The 14,067-nt window shown below is 35.9% G+C and overlaps 2 protein-coding genes across 4 annotated transcripts; both read right to left on the bottom strand.

Moving 5' to 3' along the window:
* Positions 1-171: 171 nt before the first annotated feature.
* dhx40 (DEAH (Asp-Glu-Ala-His) box polypeptide 40) lies at positions 172-8,144 on the bottom strand. 2 transcript variants are annotated; one of them, XM_056757685.1, is made up of 17 exons: positions 7,810-8,144; positions 7,565-7,710; positions 7,348-7,467; positions 6,880-7,107; positions 6,728-6,794; positions 6,451-6,582; positions 5,650-5,749; positions 5,455-5,541; positions 5,151-5,333; positions 4,963-5,043; positions 4,628-4,785; positions 4,340-4,454; positions 1,266-1,374; positions 1,101-1,195; positions 940-1,009; positions 562-790; positions 172-475 (listed from the first exon to the last, which is right to left on the bottom strand). In XM_056757685.1, exons 1-17 carry the CDS (start codon positions 7,982-7,984, stop codon positions 357-359), a joined length of 2,214 nt encoding a protein of 737 aa, XP_056613663.1. In that variant the 5' UTR covers positions 7,985-8,144; the 3' UTR covers positions 172-356. The 2 variants fall into 2 exon arrangements, with proteins under 2 accessions (XP_056613663.1, XP_056613665.1); XM_056757687.1 differs by lacking the exon at positions 7,810-8,144 and having other exon boundaries at positions 7,348-7,442; positions 7,565-7,690.
* A 635-nt stretch (positions 8,145-8,779) lies between these two features.
* On the bottom strand, positions 8,780-11,033 carry LOC130429035 (uncharacterized). 2 transcript variants are annotated; one of them, XM_056757388.1, is made up of 9 exons: positions 10,769-11,033; positions 10,234-10,578; positions 9,923-10,015; positions 9,735-9,776; positions 9,569-9,598; positions 9,405-9,452; positions 9,250-9,309; positions 9,118-9,177; positions 8,780-9,035 (listed from the first exon to the last, which is right to left on the bottom strand). In XM_056757388.1, exons 1-9 carry the CDS (start codon positions 10,830-10,832, stop codon positions 9,001-9,003), a joined length of 777 nt encoding a protein of 258 aa, XP_056613366.1. In that variant the 5' UTR covers positions 10,833-11,033; the 3' UTR covers positions 8,780-9,000. The 2 variants fall into 2 exon arrangements, with proteins under 2 accessions (XP_056613366.1, XP_056613365.1); XM_056757387.1 differs by having other exon boundaries at positions 10,234-10,581; positions 10,769-11,032.
* Between the last annotated feature and the right edge of the window lie 3,034 nt (positions 11,034-14,067).

The raw sequence follows: 14,067 nt of genomic DNA, 5'->3' as shown, positions 1-14,067 counted from the left end.
GGCACATTTAAAATAACACGCAGTAGTGGTATTGACCTCCAGAGAAATAAAAACTAAAAACAATTATTTTATGATTGTTTGGCCCGTAGAAAAATCATTTACAAACGAGCAATCCATTTCAAAAAAGGGTTCACGAAAAAACAGAAAAGCACAAATACAAACATGTTTATACAAAACACGATTTATTAACATACCTAATAGACTTAAAAATACGTTTATTTTAGACTTCCTTGGATTTTGAGTCTTTCATATTTCACCGGGGACCACTGAGACTACAAACCAGGGATTACGTTTAGAAATCAGAGATAAAAATCTAGCAGATGCACAATTTGTGTTCATATCAGTCTCACTCCCTCTCAGGTGTCTTTTCTTTGTGGCCGGTTCTGTTTTCGCTGTAAGTATCTTGCACGAGCCTCATTGACCGAGCTTTCATCGTTTCTCTTTTCCAGTTTCTTTGCTGCATCATCACTGGACTCTGTTTAAACATTTAAACACGTGTTACCAAACCAAAAAACACAATCTGACAACATTCGAACTGTAGATCAGAATGTTCAAACACACCTGCTTGTCGTTTTGCTGCCTCTTTCTTTTCCCACTGGGCCATCTCTTCATCAGTAACTTCCTCTCTCGCCACACTGCTCAGCTCATAGACATCTATTTCATGCAGCTTTGGCAACAGGTCCTTCACCCACTCGTAACGGATGGGACACAGTGTCCTCACATACACACGTGAGGTGACCAGCACATCGTGGAAGATGATCCAGTCCAACTGCAATTCCTGACCAAACAGCTGAATAAAGAAAGAAACGATCAGTTCAATTAAACGATTATTATCAATGTTTTTGTATTTTGTGTTCGACTGTTAACAACAGCATACAAGTTTGGAATCACATGACAGTAGATTCATTTTGAGGTAAACTACTCCTTTAATGTCCTTACACATGATGAAGGATGAATGAGAACAGTGGATCCATGTCCATCCATTGTGCAGAATGATTTCCCGAAAGATCTGAGAAAAACCGAACAGATTGAATACTGGCTTCTCTGCAGTGTGACTCATTGCTATAGTTTTAGGTGATGAATGACAGCGTGGAGCTCACCTCCTGGCGACATTGGTGAAGTAACCCAGACAAAGACACTGTCGCAACAGCTCGCTCCTGCTGCCCTCAAACGTCTCATGTGGAAAATCTTTCTTCTACGTAAACGGTCAAGAACTAGTCATACAAATAGTCATACAATAGCGTTATAGAAGAACTGTGGATTACCTGCTTTAGACGTGAAAGGATCTCCCTCAGCTGAGTCTCGACGCTGAAGGCAGACTTGACCGCTCGCCAATGGATCCAGTGATCTTTGCACCATGCGGATGGATTGTCACTGTAGAACAGAGGGAAAAAAAATGAATACCAGTATTTCCATGAGCAACAACGACCAGCTAGTTTACATTTTTGCATTTGCCCAATCCAAAATTTCTTGCTTTGGATTTAAAGGAATAGTTCACTTTAAAATTAAGATTTCATGAGAATTAACTAACCCACATGTTATATAAGCCATCCGTGTGTTTATTTATTCTTTTGAAAACAAATTAAGGCTTCTGAGGAAAGCTTTCCAGTGTTCTTCTCCATATAATGGACTTAAAGGGGGGGGGGCTGTAGGTTAAGATCTAAAATTCGGTTTTATCGCAGCTTCGAAAGGCTCTACATGACACCAGCCGATGAATAAGGGTGTTGTCTCGCAAAACGTTTAGTCATTTTCTGAGAAAACTAAAATTATATACTTTTTAAACATAAATACACAGTTTGCACTGACTCTGCGATGCACGTCCAAGACCTCCGTATTATTCAATTACGTTGGAAAGGTTACGCGTGACGTAGATTTCAAAAGATATGAATATCCCTGATATGCACACAAATTGACCATTTCAAACTTCAATCTTGCACAGAGACATAACGTGTCATTCAACATCCAAGTACTTCTTTCTTCACACTCTTGAACACTGGGTGTTTCCAAAGTGATTAAGCATTTGTGGAAGCGCATCGCAGAGGCACTCAGAGACATATATTTATGTTTAATAATTTTTGTTTTTTTGATTTCTTAATAGGTCTATACAAGCATGTGCATAACAACAACTCAAAAGAGCACAGTCTAACATAATATTATTTAATAGCTATTTACTCATTACTTTACTTGTTGTTATACATACACTATGAACTATTAATACAGATGGTCGAAATTTCGTCAAACTGAATTGAGTGCTGATGGATGAACTCTACCTCTTTTCTTATCTGTGGACGTTGGCCTTTCTGACTGTGGCGCTTCTCCGCCCTCCTCCCCTGGCCTCCATATATTGTCTTGCTCAATAACCAATGTTTCATTTCAACAAATAAAAATATCCTAAACTCGAAGCCTCAAAAATTATCTGGGTACCCATGGGACTGTTTAACATGGTGCTGTAAATGGTCTTCCTGCACCTGACCTAATGCGGTTGTTAATGTTGTCTATGTGACGTAATCACATCAGGGGTCATGATCGAGGGGGAGGAAATTCCAAAAGGATGATGGCTTTTTATTTGCATGGTTTATTTTTAACTTGATTAATATTTTGTTACACTTATTGGTTAAAGGTACAGTATAAAACAGAAGCCATAATTAGTTTTTGACAGAATAAATAAAAATATGGATGGCTTGTATGACATGTGGGTGAGTGAATAATGATGAAATCTTCATTTGAATGTTAACTAATCGTTTAGGGTATATTGTGTTAGTGTGTGCGAACACATGAGCCTAACAGATACAGGAACGTTTTATTTGCCATTCTGGCCTTCAAGCAACATTACATGCAAAAATAAAAGTCTGTCATCATTAACCTAATCGAGCATTTCAAAAACTAGTTTTTGTCAAGTACTTGCTTTTGTTGAAATGAGTAACTTCTAGAGATGCACCGATTGCAATTTTCTTTGCCGATTTCCGATTTTATTATAAGAGAAACCTGCCGATATCCACAAACTATAATTGACAGTAAATAAAAAAAACATTAACTTTTCTTCAATACACATTTTTTCATATTTTTTTATTATCATTACATAAATTATTGAACATTACAATTTTCCTAAATAAAGTTCTACTACCTGCATTAAATTACAGAATCTTCTCTTGCCCAAATAACTCTTAACTTGAAGCACACGGTGACTGAAAATAAGTATAAATAATAAAATATAACTAAACTTAATCACTTAACCAACCTTTTTCATTTTTGTACACTCAGAAAAGTCTAAGATAACAATAAAATACTTCAACTTTATTCTTGTCTGTTTCTGTTTATGAAACTATAATTGCTTTATTTTATTTTTTCTGAAATGTAAAATAACTTGTCTTTATCTTGGGTCTATATTGATATATATCACAAATATTGGTTGATTTATTCATCTTTAATAGTTTGGATTTTTTTCAAGTCGTGTTGAATGTCATTTTACCTCAGTGAAATGACCATAGTTTTAACGTAAGACAATTCATCGGGTTGAATGGAATTTACATTTGTTTTCACATAGTGAACGACCTCAACATGAGTTTAGCATCACAGTTAGCATGTAGTACATACCCAAAGTAGACGGAGCAATGAAGGAGAACTTCTGGACAGTCAAAAATTGTCTGTGCATTACATGATGTGTGTGCGCGCGTGGAGACTCGCGCAGTTCGGTGGAACCACGCAATCACGAGTGTAAATGAGCCGTGAAAGACAGCCATCTTGAACGGACGTTTACTTGCGTATTTGAAGTTATTGCCCGCGTTGCTGGCAACATACGATCGGCTTCGAAGCGACAAGACGTGAGACTGACCGGCCGATTTCTGACTGGTCAAGCGGTGCACCCTCTAATTAGCACCTAGTGTATTATTGCTCCTTTATGACATATCGCTTACTGCTTCCTGAACTCTCTGTAAGTCGTTTTGGATAAAAGCGTCTGCTAAATTACTAAATGTAAATGTAAAATTCAATCTTTTCCAGATAAGTGAAAGGCAACCACGGATGTCTGGTGAAGATAAGCACTTCAATGAATAATGAATTCAATTGTTCCTCACACAAAGAATTGATATTTCATCAAAACAATTCGAAATTGTGTGCAAGTCATACTGAAACTGTGTTAGCGTGTGTCTTCCTTTCCTTGCAACTTGCAAAGCCCTGATCCCCATCTACTTTCATTGTTAAGAAAAAAGCAGTATAAACCTTTTTTTTGTTTCTTGTAGGAACGTTTTAGGCTGACTAAATGATGACAGAATTGTTATTTTGGGGCGAACTCCACCTGTAAAAAGACATTTGGTCAAACAAAGGTTTGTACATGACCTACCTTGCTCTGCACTTCTCAAAAACACAGAGCAGCATGAGGAAATCATTCGAGCCGCCTGCACAAGCTGCTATCTCTTTATGTCTGATCTCAGCTTCCTTTTGTCCGTCAGGTTTACCTTCAAAACAACAAAATCAACTGTTAGTCAAAGAACATACTGTGAGAGAGCTGCACAGAAGATACATGCAGACATACTAACAGTAAATACAAATATCATACAATGTTGTCCAATGTACCATATGAATATTAGGAATGGGTTTCACTCAGTAAGATGGTTACAGTCATGGTTACCTGGTCGAATGAAGATATTCTCCACCGAGAGCATGGCGGCTACTGACAGCATGACATCTTCACACCCTAAAGCAGCAGCTTTGAGAAGTGCACGGGTGAGATTGGGAGGAAGGGGGAACTCTACCATCAGTCGCCCCAGCTTGGTCACTTCACCTCTCCTGTAACAAAAACACAAGTATTAGTAAAACATTTAAGAAGCGAAGAATACAGAACTGGCACAATGACAATAAATTCACTCAGATGTATCGTTTGATACTTGCCATTTGCATTAATATCTTGTAATGCATTTTTTCTAAGCATGGGCAGTTTGTGGATCTAAGTAGCATGTCACTCACCTATCAATAGCATCATATTGATACAGTTGCTTAAGAGCAGTCAGGATGAACCTTTCCTCTGGACAGTCAAGATATGGAAATCTAAATGAATGAACATAAAGTGAAACCGAGAAAAATTATACGATATAGAAATTTGTACTGAATGCTATAAATGCAAGAAAAATAAACATACAAAATTGAGGCAATACCTAATCACATCATGAACTCCAAGACATTTCAGCGTTAGGATAACAGATGTAAGGCTGGTGCGCTGAATCTCTGGAATGGTGTACTCTGGCATGCATGTATCCCAGAAATCCTTGTTGTAAATTCGGAAGCATTTTCCCGCAGAGGTTCTTCCAGCCCGGCCCGCTCTCTGCTGAGCCTCGCTTCTGTACAAACAATCAGAGCCACAGTGTTACTTTGAAAAGTCAATATAAAAATGACTTACTTTTATTTGACTTGACACAACAAATCAGGAAAAGGAGATGGTATCATCTGAAAAACACTCACTTTGAAATAGGCACCACTTCTAGAATATCCAGTCCAACCCTTGAGTTGTGGTTTAGCTGCTTTACAAATCCACTGTCAACAATATATCTATAACAAGAAAAGAAGTTAGATGGTTTTGGATCATATAAAGTTTCTCTGGTGTTATCAAACACATCTTTATTCACAGAGGCTTGTGTGGCAGCGTGTGACACCTACTTGATTCCGTTAATCGTCAGTGAAGTTGCAGCAATGTTGGTTGCAACCACACACTTTCTCACACCCTTTGGTGCAGGCTGAAAGATGTGCCGTTGCTGATCTGTAAAAATGTAAAATATCACAAACTTGTACTGGTCAATTCCGGCATTATGGATAAGAACACTCAGAGAATGTATTTGTTACCAATACACTGAATCATATGTTTATATTTTACTAAACACTTGTAGATAGAGTTTGAACATCAGAAAGATATCAGTCTATGCACAAGTTTTCTATTTCAAAATAGTCAATAAACATGCGTTAAGGAAGTGACAAAAGGTGGACAATGTTTTTGGGAGACGACAAACTTTGTGTGATTTTTGTTAATTGAAATGCAACAAATGGAGAAGATATGCCTCTTCATAGAACATAAAATAGTTACTTTAATTAAATTTTCACATGGCCATTTATGAGGAATACGTACCTTTATGCATGTGACAATCCTGAAAACGGCACATAACTGACTATGAAAAATCAAATGCACTAAAAATAAAACAAATGCTTTAAAAACTTGAAGAGAGACCTCACATGGGTATTTAAACCACCAAAAGTTAATATCTGTGGTGTTAGCATAGTTAGAAACTTTGGTAAAAACTAGATTTTTGTAATGGTAAGTTTGACATTTTCACGGAAATTGCCCTAATGCATTTTGATTATGAGCAGGACTATAGTCTGCATTTGCAAAATTGTCATCATACGGGTTTGGAGGGTGAATGATGGATTTGACTTTTACTTTAAGACATGTTCAAGATAAAATCTTACCTGTTGGCATGGATCCATACAAAGGCAGAACAAGAAGCCCCTCAACTGACCGGTCATGAATATCATAACGGTAGTCAAAGATCTCAGCTTTCTCGAAGAGCAAATCACAGGCTTTCTCGATTTCAGACTGTCCTGTTCACAATCAAGCATAGAATGACACACTTAACAGAAATATTGAAAATATTATTCTTTATAATAAATGTAATATATACTCCTCAGGAAATCTGATTTGTAAAGTTCAAACATGTCTTAAATATGACCTCGCTGCTGATCATACCAGTGAGAAAGACCAGAATATCCCCAGCAGCCTCATTTGAATGCACATCTAAAGCCACCTTCACCACCTATAAAACATTTACAGTATGTGAAGACATTTGAAATATAGTTTAAGAGTTGACGTTTTTAAAATTGTGTACAGTCACAACACACCTCTTTGACATAGACAGTACTATCTTTGTCTTTTGGACCAATCAGATTGCAGAATTTCTCCTTCACCGGATAGGTACGCCCAGGAATGGTGTAAACGGGACAGTGCCCGTAAAAAGAGCTTAGCTTCTCCGTTTCAAATGTTGCTGACATCACAACCACTTTCAGGGGTGTTTTACGCCCATGGTACCCTTTTGACAGAGTCTTTTTGAGTAACCCAAGCAAAACATCCTGCAACATAATTCAACTTAATTGAGTCACTATTGATCTCCAAGCTGCAACTGACGTACAAGTATAAAATGATGTAACCACTAAGATGCCATAATGGTATTTCATATTGTTTTGTAGTAAATAATAACATATTGGAGTATTATGTAAAACAATACACATGCTGTAGGAAGAATAAACAACACAACTTAAGCTACTAAATCACACAAAAAACATTTATAAAGATGAACAAAGTCAACATACAGTGTTCAAGCTCCTTTCGTGGACTTCATCCAGGATCACAATGCTGTATTGTTTTAAACTGGGGTCTGCCAGAATCTCCCTCAGCATACACCCATCTGTCATGTATTTAATCACAGTGTCCTGATACAACGAAAACACAAGCTCTACCTAGAATCTCCATATAATATTTCACGCATTACTCAAAGCATATGTTCAATCATTGTGATTAATCTCCCACCTTTGTCGAGCAGTCATCAAAGCGCACTTGGTATCCCACCTCTTCACCCAGCCTGACACCCATCTCTTGAGACACCCTCTGGGCTACAGTGATGGCCGCAACTCTCCTGGGCTGAGTCACACCAATTCTGCCATGCCTGCAAAAGTCTGAAGAGATAAAAGAGCATAAATAAGGAAGAAAGGATATGATCTGCCCAAAATTGAATATTTGTCTGAGTGTTTGTGATCATGAAGTGTGAATGGTACCTGCTTTATATAAGTACTGCGGCAGTTGAGTGGTCTTCCCGCTGCCAGTTTCACCCGTTACGGCCAGAAACGTGTTTTCCTTAACGGCCCGAACGAGTTTGTCTCTGTGCTGGTAAATGGGAAGGTTTGTTGATTCATGTTCCTCTGCTTTTCTGCTCTTCTCTAATGTTGACATGTCGATGTCCGTTCATGCACTTCCTAACTTTGCTAACGTTTAAAACATCGTCGGAATAATGTGCTACTTAAAAGGACATTTACTAGACTAATATATAGATCTTCATTTTACTTTTATATGTTGGTTGGTTCAACTCAACGTTTGTGTGGTTTGATCTCTGTAGCCGTTCACAGCTCTTTATAACACACGAGCGCCACCTGTTGCGTCGGATGTATGTTCACTGCAATTGTGATTACAGAAGTTCTTGATCATGTGACCCTGGACAACAAAACTAGTCTTATGGGTCAATTTTTCGAAATTGAGATATTTACATAATGTGAAAGCTGAAGAAACAAGATTTCTATTGATGTATGAGTTGTTAGAATAGGACACAATCTGGCTGAGATACAAATGTTTAAATCTCAAAAATCTGAGAGTGCAAAAAATCAAAATATTGAGAAAATTGTGTTTGAAGTTGTCAATCAGGGGCACTGTAGCAGGCCATCAACTCACAAAAGTATTTTTTTATATATATTTCAATTAAGAAATTTACTAGATATTTTCATGGAACATGATCTTTACTCAATATCCTAATGATTTTTGACATAAAAGAAAAATCGATCATTTTGACCCATACAATGTATTTTTTTCTTTTACTAAAAATGTTCTCGTGCTACTTAAAACTGGTTGTGTGATCCAGGGTCATATATGTGGGATTAGCATACAGTCAATAAACTTTCACTCATATATATTATTACATACATTATTATACATTTGCTTTAAATATAAATATTAAGAAAAATGAAACGAGACAACAACAGTGATTTTTTTTATTCAAGATTTCACTGAACAAATGCATTTTTTTGAGAGAGAGATGCAACAACAAATAGGCTACTAATGATTTTCCATAAAAAAAGTTTCCATTCAATGACATATTTTCAACAATTCGTAATGAACAGTTTTGTTACACAGACTTTAATCTGTGGATTCTGCATTCTGTGGAACTGGATTGGGTTGTGACAATCTGTTGATCAACTTTAATCGCCATAGATTGGATTTTTGAACTGGAAATCTGGATTTAAAAAAGCAAATCATAAATTTAATGCGATTTAAAATAAAATAATGTACAAATTTAAACAATGAGATGCAGTTACGTTTCTGTTTTTTCCGTTTTTGGCCAGCGTTGCATTGAATGGAGAGTTCTGCCTGGTTGACTGAAATAGATAGCATTTTGGTTATTCTATTTCAACTCTAACCATTAAATTTACTCAAGCCTTGTGTTTTACCATAGTATGGTTTTGGATCTGACTGCTGACTGGTAGTTGGCTCAGGAACTGGTCTGAAAGCTGATATTAAAAACAATAAAAAAATGTTCATAGGCCTAATGAAGAACTAAGGTAATATTAAAGTAATGTATTAAGAGGCAAAAATCATGACTTACCTCTTTGTGGATTTTGGTTCACACCAGTTTGATTCGGTGCTTCGATTTCTTTAAATAAAAAAACACATTTACAACGTGCAAATCATCGTAAGAAAAATAAAAAATAGTTTTCCACATTCGCTTGTCAGTTTAAATTAAAGATTAACAAAACAACAAAAACATACCATAAACAGTTGAATTTCCTCTCCTTCGACCTTCAAAAATAATTAATATATTCTTTAACTCTGAATTATCAGTATCGCAGTTTCTATCAATTCCACAGTTAAATGAATCAAAACATCCTAATACTGTTAATATTAAGTATTTGAAAATAAATGTTAACCACAGTACCTCTGGCGTTTTGGTTATTCTGTGTTTCTTGTGTAGGGTTATCTAAAGTCAAATCATTTTTAAAGAAGTCAAAAAAGGGAAAAAATAGAATCAGGTGTCTGCTATAGCAAAAAGCTGATTTTGTAATATATTAAAGAATAGAATTAGAATTTTGCACTTTAAACATACAGGAAAAAAACAAAGCTCACCACAGAATTTTGAAAACAGGTAGAATGCAATAAAAATCAGAAAAAACAAGCCAGCCCCGGCAGCAAAGAATATCCAGTTGTTTAAATCATGTTCTACAAAAGAAAACATAATTAAGCATAAGTATGAGTTCTGGAATCCAGACTGCAAAACAAATCAAGACTCAATACTCTCACAAGAGCACATTACACCAAACATTTCAGATTCTAAAACTACTTACTCAGAAGGCATAATATCTTATGGTCTTTACAGAATGATTATTGCTATTTGGTTTCATAATTGTTTTGCATTTTTCCAGATTACAATTCCTTACTTTCAGGAAGGGCTGATTGTATGATCTTCACGCTCCAACATTCCCTGTTCAGCTCACAACAGTACGTGCCAAAGTCTGAAATCTGTAGATCATGAATAATGATGGAGAAGTTTCCTCTGGCAGCTTGGATGGGGAAAACAGTCACACGTCCATCTCTAGGATCATCAAAGACGATATTCCCATCTTGTGAGATTGTTAGGAAATTTGAAGAGTGTCCCCATCTCCCTCGCTCAGTTTTATTAGTTGTGTTTGGGTTTGTTTTAAAGTGACAGGGCAGAAAGACTTCAGATTTCAGAGAAGCATCGACTGTGAACGTAGCACCTTCACACCTTTCGCAGTGGTCCACTGCTAAAAATGAAAGAGTGATAAACAGATCAAGTTCCAAAATACACAAACACACATCTCTCAATATAACAAGTAGCTTGGTATCCTTCTTAATCTAAAAAATAAGATTTTTTGTTAACCTCAAACACAGCAACAGACAATGTCATAGAACATCATACAAGCTTTCATAAACATTGATGTATTAACATACCATTTGAAGAGATCAGAAAGCACAATAATATCCCAATCTGTAAAATGTACATCGTGCATTTCATATAAGGTGTCAGTAGAAAGTGGACAACACCTTCAGTCGAACAAGACAAAAATAGAAGTTGAGAGTAGGTGGATGTCCCCCATTGTTTCCTCTACACACCTCCTCTTACAGACAACCTGAGGATGTGATTTCTCAGCCCAGGCAACTTATGTATATCATGATATCATATATGCTTTCCAGGTGCTAACCTTGATCAACAGTAAGAAATTTTCTTTTTTTTGTAGTGGTAGTGAATTGTCTAAAGGCTGAGAGCAGATTTATGTGCATGTATGTACCTGTGTATCGTTTGAGGTTGCTATAAAGGCTACTTGAGTTAGAATAGCAGCTTTCCTACCAGTTTAACCACATCCTGTAACAACACAAAGCAAGATACACTCAAAGAGTTAGGTGCATAGTGAATTCAGATCTGATGACCTGAAAGTGAGCGAGCATCTCATCTCATCCACACTGCATTTACTCAATTCACCCAGTTCTTCTTACCTTAAGAGAATTTTGTTTTTTTTAACTACTCCATTTCAAAGAAATGCTAGCATTCGTTATCTTATTGTGCAACAAACAAACGTAAATAAAAATGCATAAAGCAATTTTATATGCCCATAAAATCAAACATATTACATACATTTTTATATCAGATTTTTGTATGGGACTTAAAATTGTTAGATGTGATGCAGACAGCACTTCTAAATAAAGTTCTTTATTATGAACAAAATTACACAAAAGGCCCAGATCAATGGCCAGGGTAGAAACATAGCAAAACCGAAAAGGGAAAATCCAAACAAAGACTTATAAACACTTTTAAATTGATTTGACAGGAAAGCATATGCCACACTAACAAACATGTGCTTCAATGAATGCAAAAAAAGAGCATAAAGCATAAACATCAGCCATGTGTATGTGAGCACAAAAGAGACAGATCATGATCAGTGTTGGGTAAGTTACTCAAAAAAGTAATTAATTACTTGGTACTTATGACATATTCAATAGTGTAATAAGATTAGTGTAAAAATGACTCTCTCCAAAAAGTATTTAATTACTTATTACAAATAACTTTCTATGTCCTACTCTACAACTTTGATTACAATTGATTCAATGATAGACATGATACGGCTTATTTAATTAATTAAAATAATTAACTACATAAATGATTCTTATTAATGACCAAAGTATACAAATGTGAGAAGGACACATTAAAGCACAGATTTTAAAGTTAGACTTTCAATGTCTTTCCATTGAGTATATTACACAGTATTTAGATAAATTACATGAGAAGTAACTTTTTAAGAAGTCATTTAATTGTGATTAAATTACAGTAAAAATAAGAGTAATCCCATACTTTACTTTTCAAGGGAAAGGTAATTAAATTACAGTAACTAATAACTAAGTAACACCCAACACTAATCATGAGTATAGAAACTGACACCAGGAACAAGAACCAAGAACTATAGTCAAAATAAGAACATAGCAGGCAGGCCGGGATTAAGAATTCAGAGGCCCCTGGGAACAAGGGTTTTATGGACCCCCCCATTCACACACGTGCACACAATACAATTTTAAATTAGCCTATAGGGTACTATGTGTATGAATACAGGAATACTATACAGGATTGACAAGTTAAAACTATGATCACAACCTGACAACATCAACACCTGTGCACATATTCAATCATACAGGATTTACGCCACACGATTGAAACAATGCTTTCATGGACCAGCAGCAACAATATTAAGACATTTCCCAGCAAACAGTAGCTCACTTGCATGCAAGTAGCACACATTACTAGGCCTCTATCAATTCATTTCTATCTAGTTCAGATTCTTCTAATATTCCCACACAAACACGCCGGATTCACAAAACTGTTCTTAATAGAAAATATAAGAACTTTCTTAAGATAAATTACAGAAAGTCCTTAAGAATATTTTAAGTGCAATTTTCAAATATTTTCATCTTCAGTTTTTATAAGAATAAACGGGCAGTGATTGTCAATGACTATACTACAGTAAGTAATTTGTCCATTTGTTAAACTTTATTTGTGTAAGCACCTCGGGACTCCCGTTCTTATTTAACGTGTAATGTTTTACAGTGAACCCCATTAACGAGCAGGCTCTTAAATGTAAGTATACTTTTTTAGCCTTTATATTACGAGATCATCGTATTTGTGTCTATGTAAATATTTTGCAATGTAAAAGCACTGTGGATTATCTTATACTGAAGGCTGAATATTGGTAAAGTAAGGCAGTTGCTGAACAACATTATATCAATATAAAATAATTCATGATTGGTAAGGAAGCACGCACTAAATAAATGTAAAAAACTCATAGCCGCGAGGGTATATCAACTCATTATTTTTACACCAATAAAGCTGGTCAGAAACATGCCAAACTATGGAAGTTGTGGAATCCAGACTGCTAAACAAAGCAAGACTCCAGACTCTCACTTAAGAGCACATTACACCAAGAGACAGTCAAGGACCTTATGTGCTCATAACCAACAAGAGACAAGACCCAGAGCACAGATCCTGATGAGTGATGGACATTACCAAAAACCGAGATATACCGTCAGCATGTGGCAAGGATCTTGATGTGTCAACATTGTTTTAGATGACACAGCCTGTAATGCCATCTACTGGACAGAATAGTCAATAGCAAAACAAAAAAAAATTCAGATGGAATCATGGCTAGCACATTTTCACTTTTATTATATAAATACAACACAGATTATTGTATAGTTTCAGAATGACTCTTGAATCTACTTCTAAAGAATAAAATAGCATAATTCTTTCAGAAAAGTTAAAACACATAATAAAATATAAAGAAATTCAAAATCATGGTGACACTTAACAGTATTGAAATAGTATTTGTGAACATTAGTAAATGCATTTGCTAACATAAACTAACAAAAAGTAATATAGTTTTGTTAATTTAGTTATTAATCTTTGTAAATTAAAGTGATGTATCACCTACAAATTAAAATTTTGACATAATTTAAAGAACAAGAACTGAACCGCACGGGCCCCAATTCACTTCTATTGTATGGACAAAACCAATGCAAGTTAACAACATTCTTCAAAATATCTTTGTTTGTTTGTTCCTGAAGAAAGTGTAACGAGCTCTCCTCAGTCGTCAGCCATCCCCCCCAGCATCTGCACCTTCACCCAGGTTCATTCGTTCCCTTTCACCTAACTATTGACTCTCACGGAATACACATGATCCTTTGCACCAGCCATTCCAAATGATTGC

The sequence above is a fragment of the Triplophysa dalaica genome, chromosome 9 (genome assembly GCF_015846415.1).
Source record: "Triplophysa dalaica isolate WHDGS20190420 chromosome 9, ASM1584641v1, whole genome shotgun sequence".
In the NCBI taxonomy this organism is placed as follows: domain Eukaryota; kingdom Metazoa; phylum Chordata; class Actinopteri; order Cypriniformes; family Nemacheilidae; genus Triplophysa; species Triplophysa dalaica.
The sequence above is the reverse complement of the archived record's forward strand: the minus strand, read 5'-3'. Positions and strand labels throughout refer to the sequence as shown.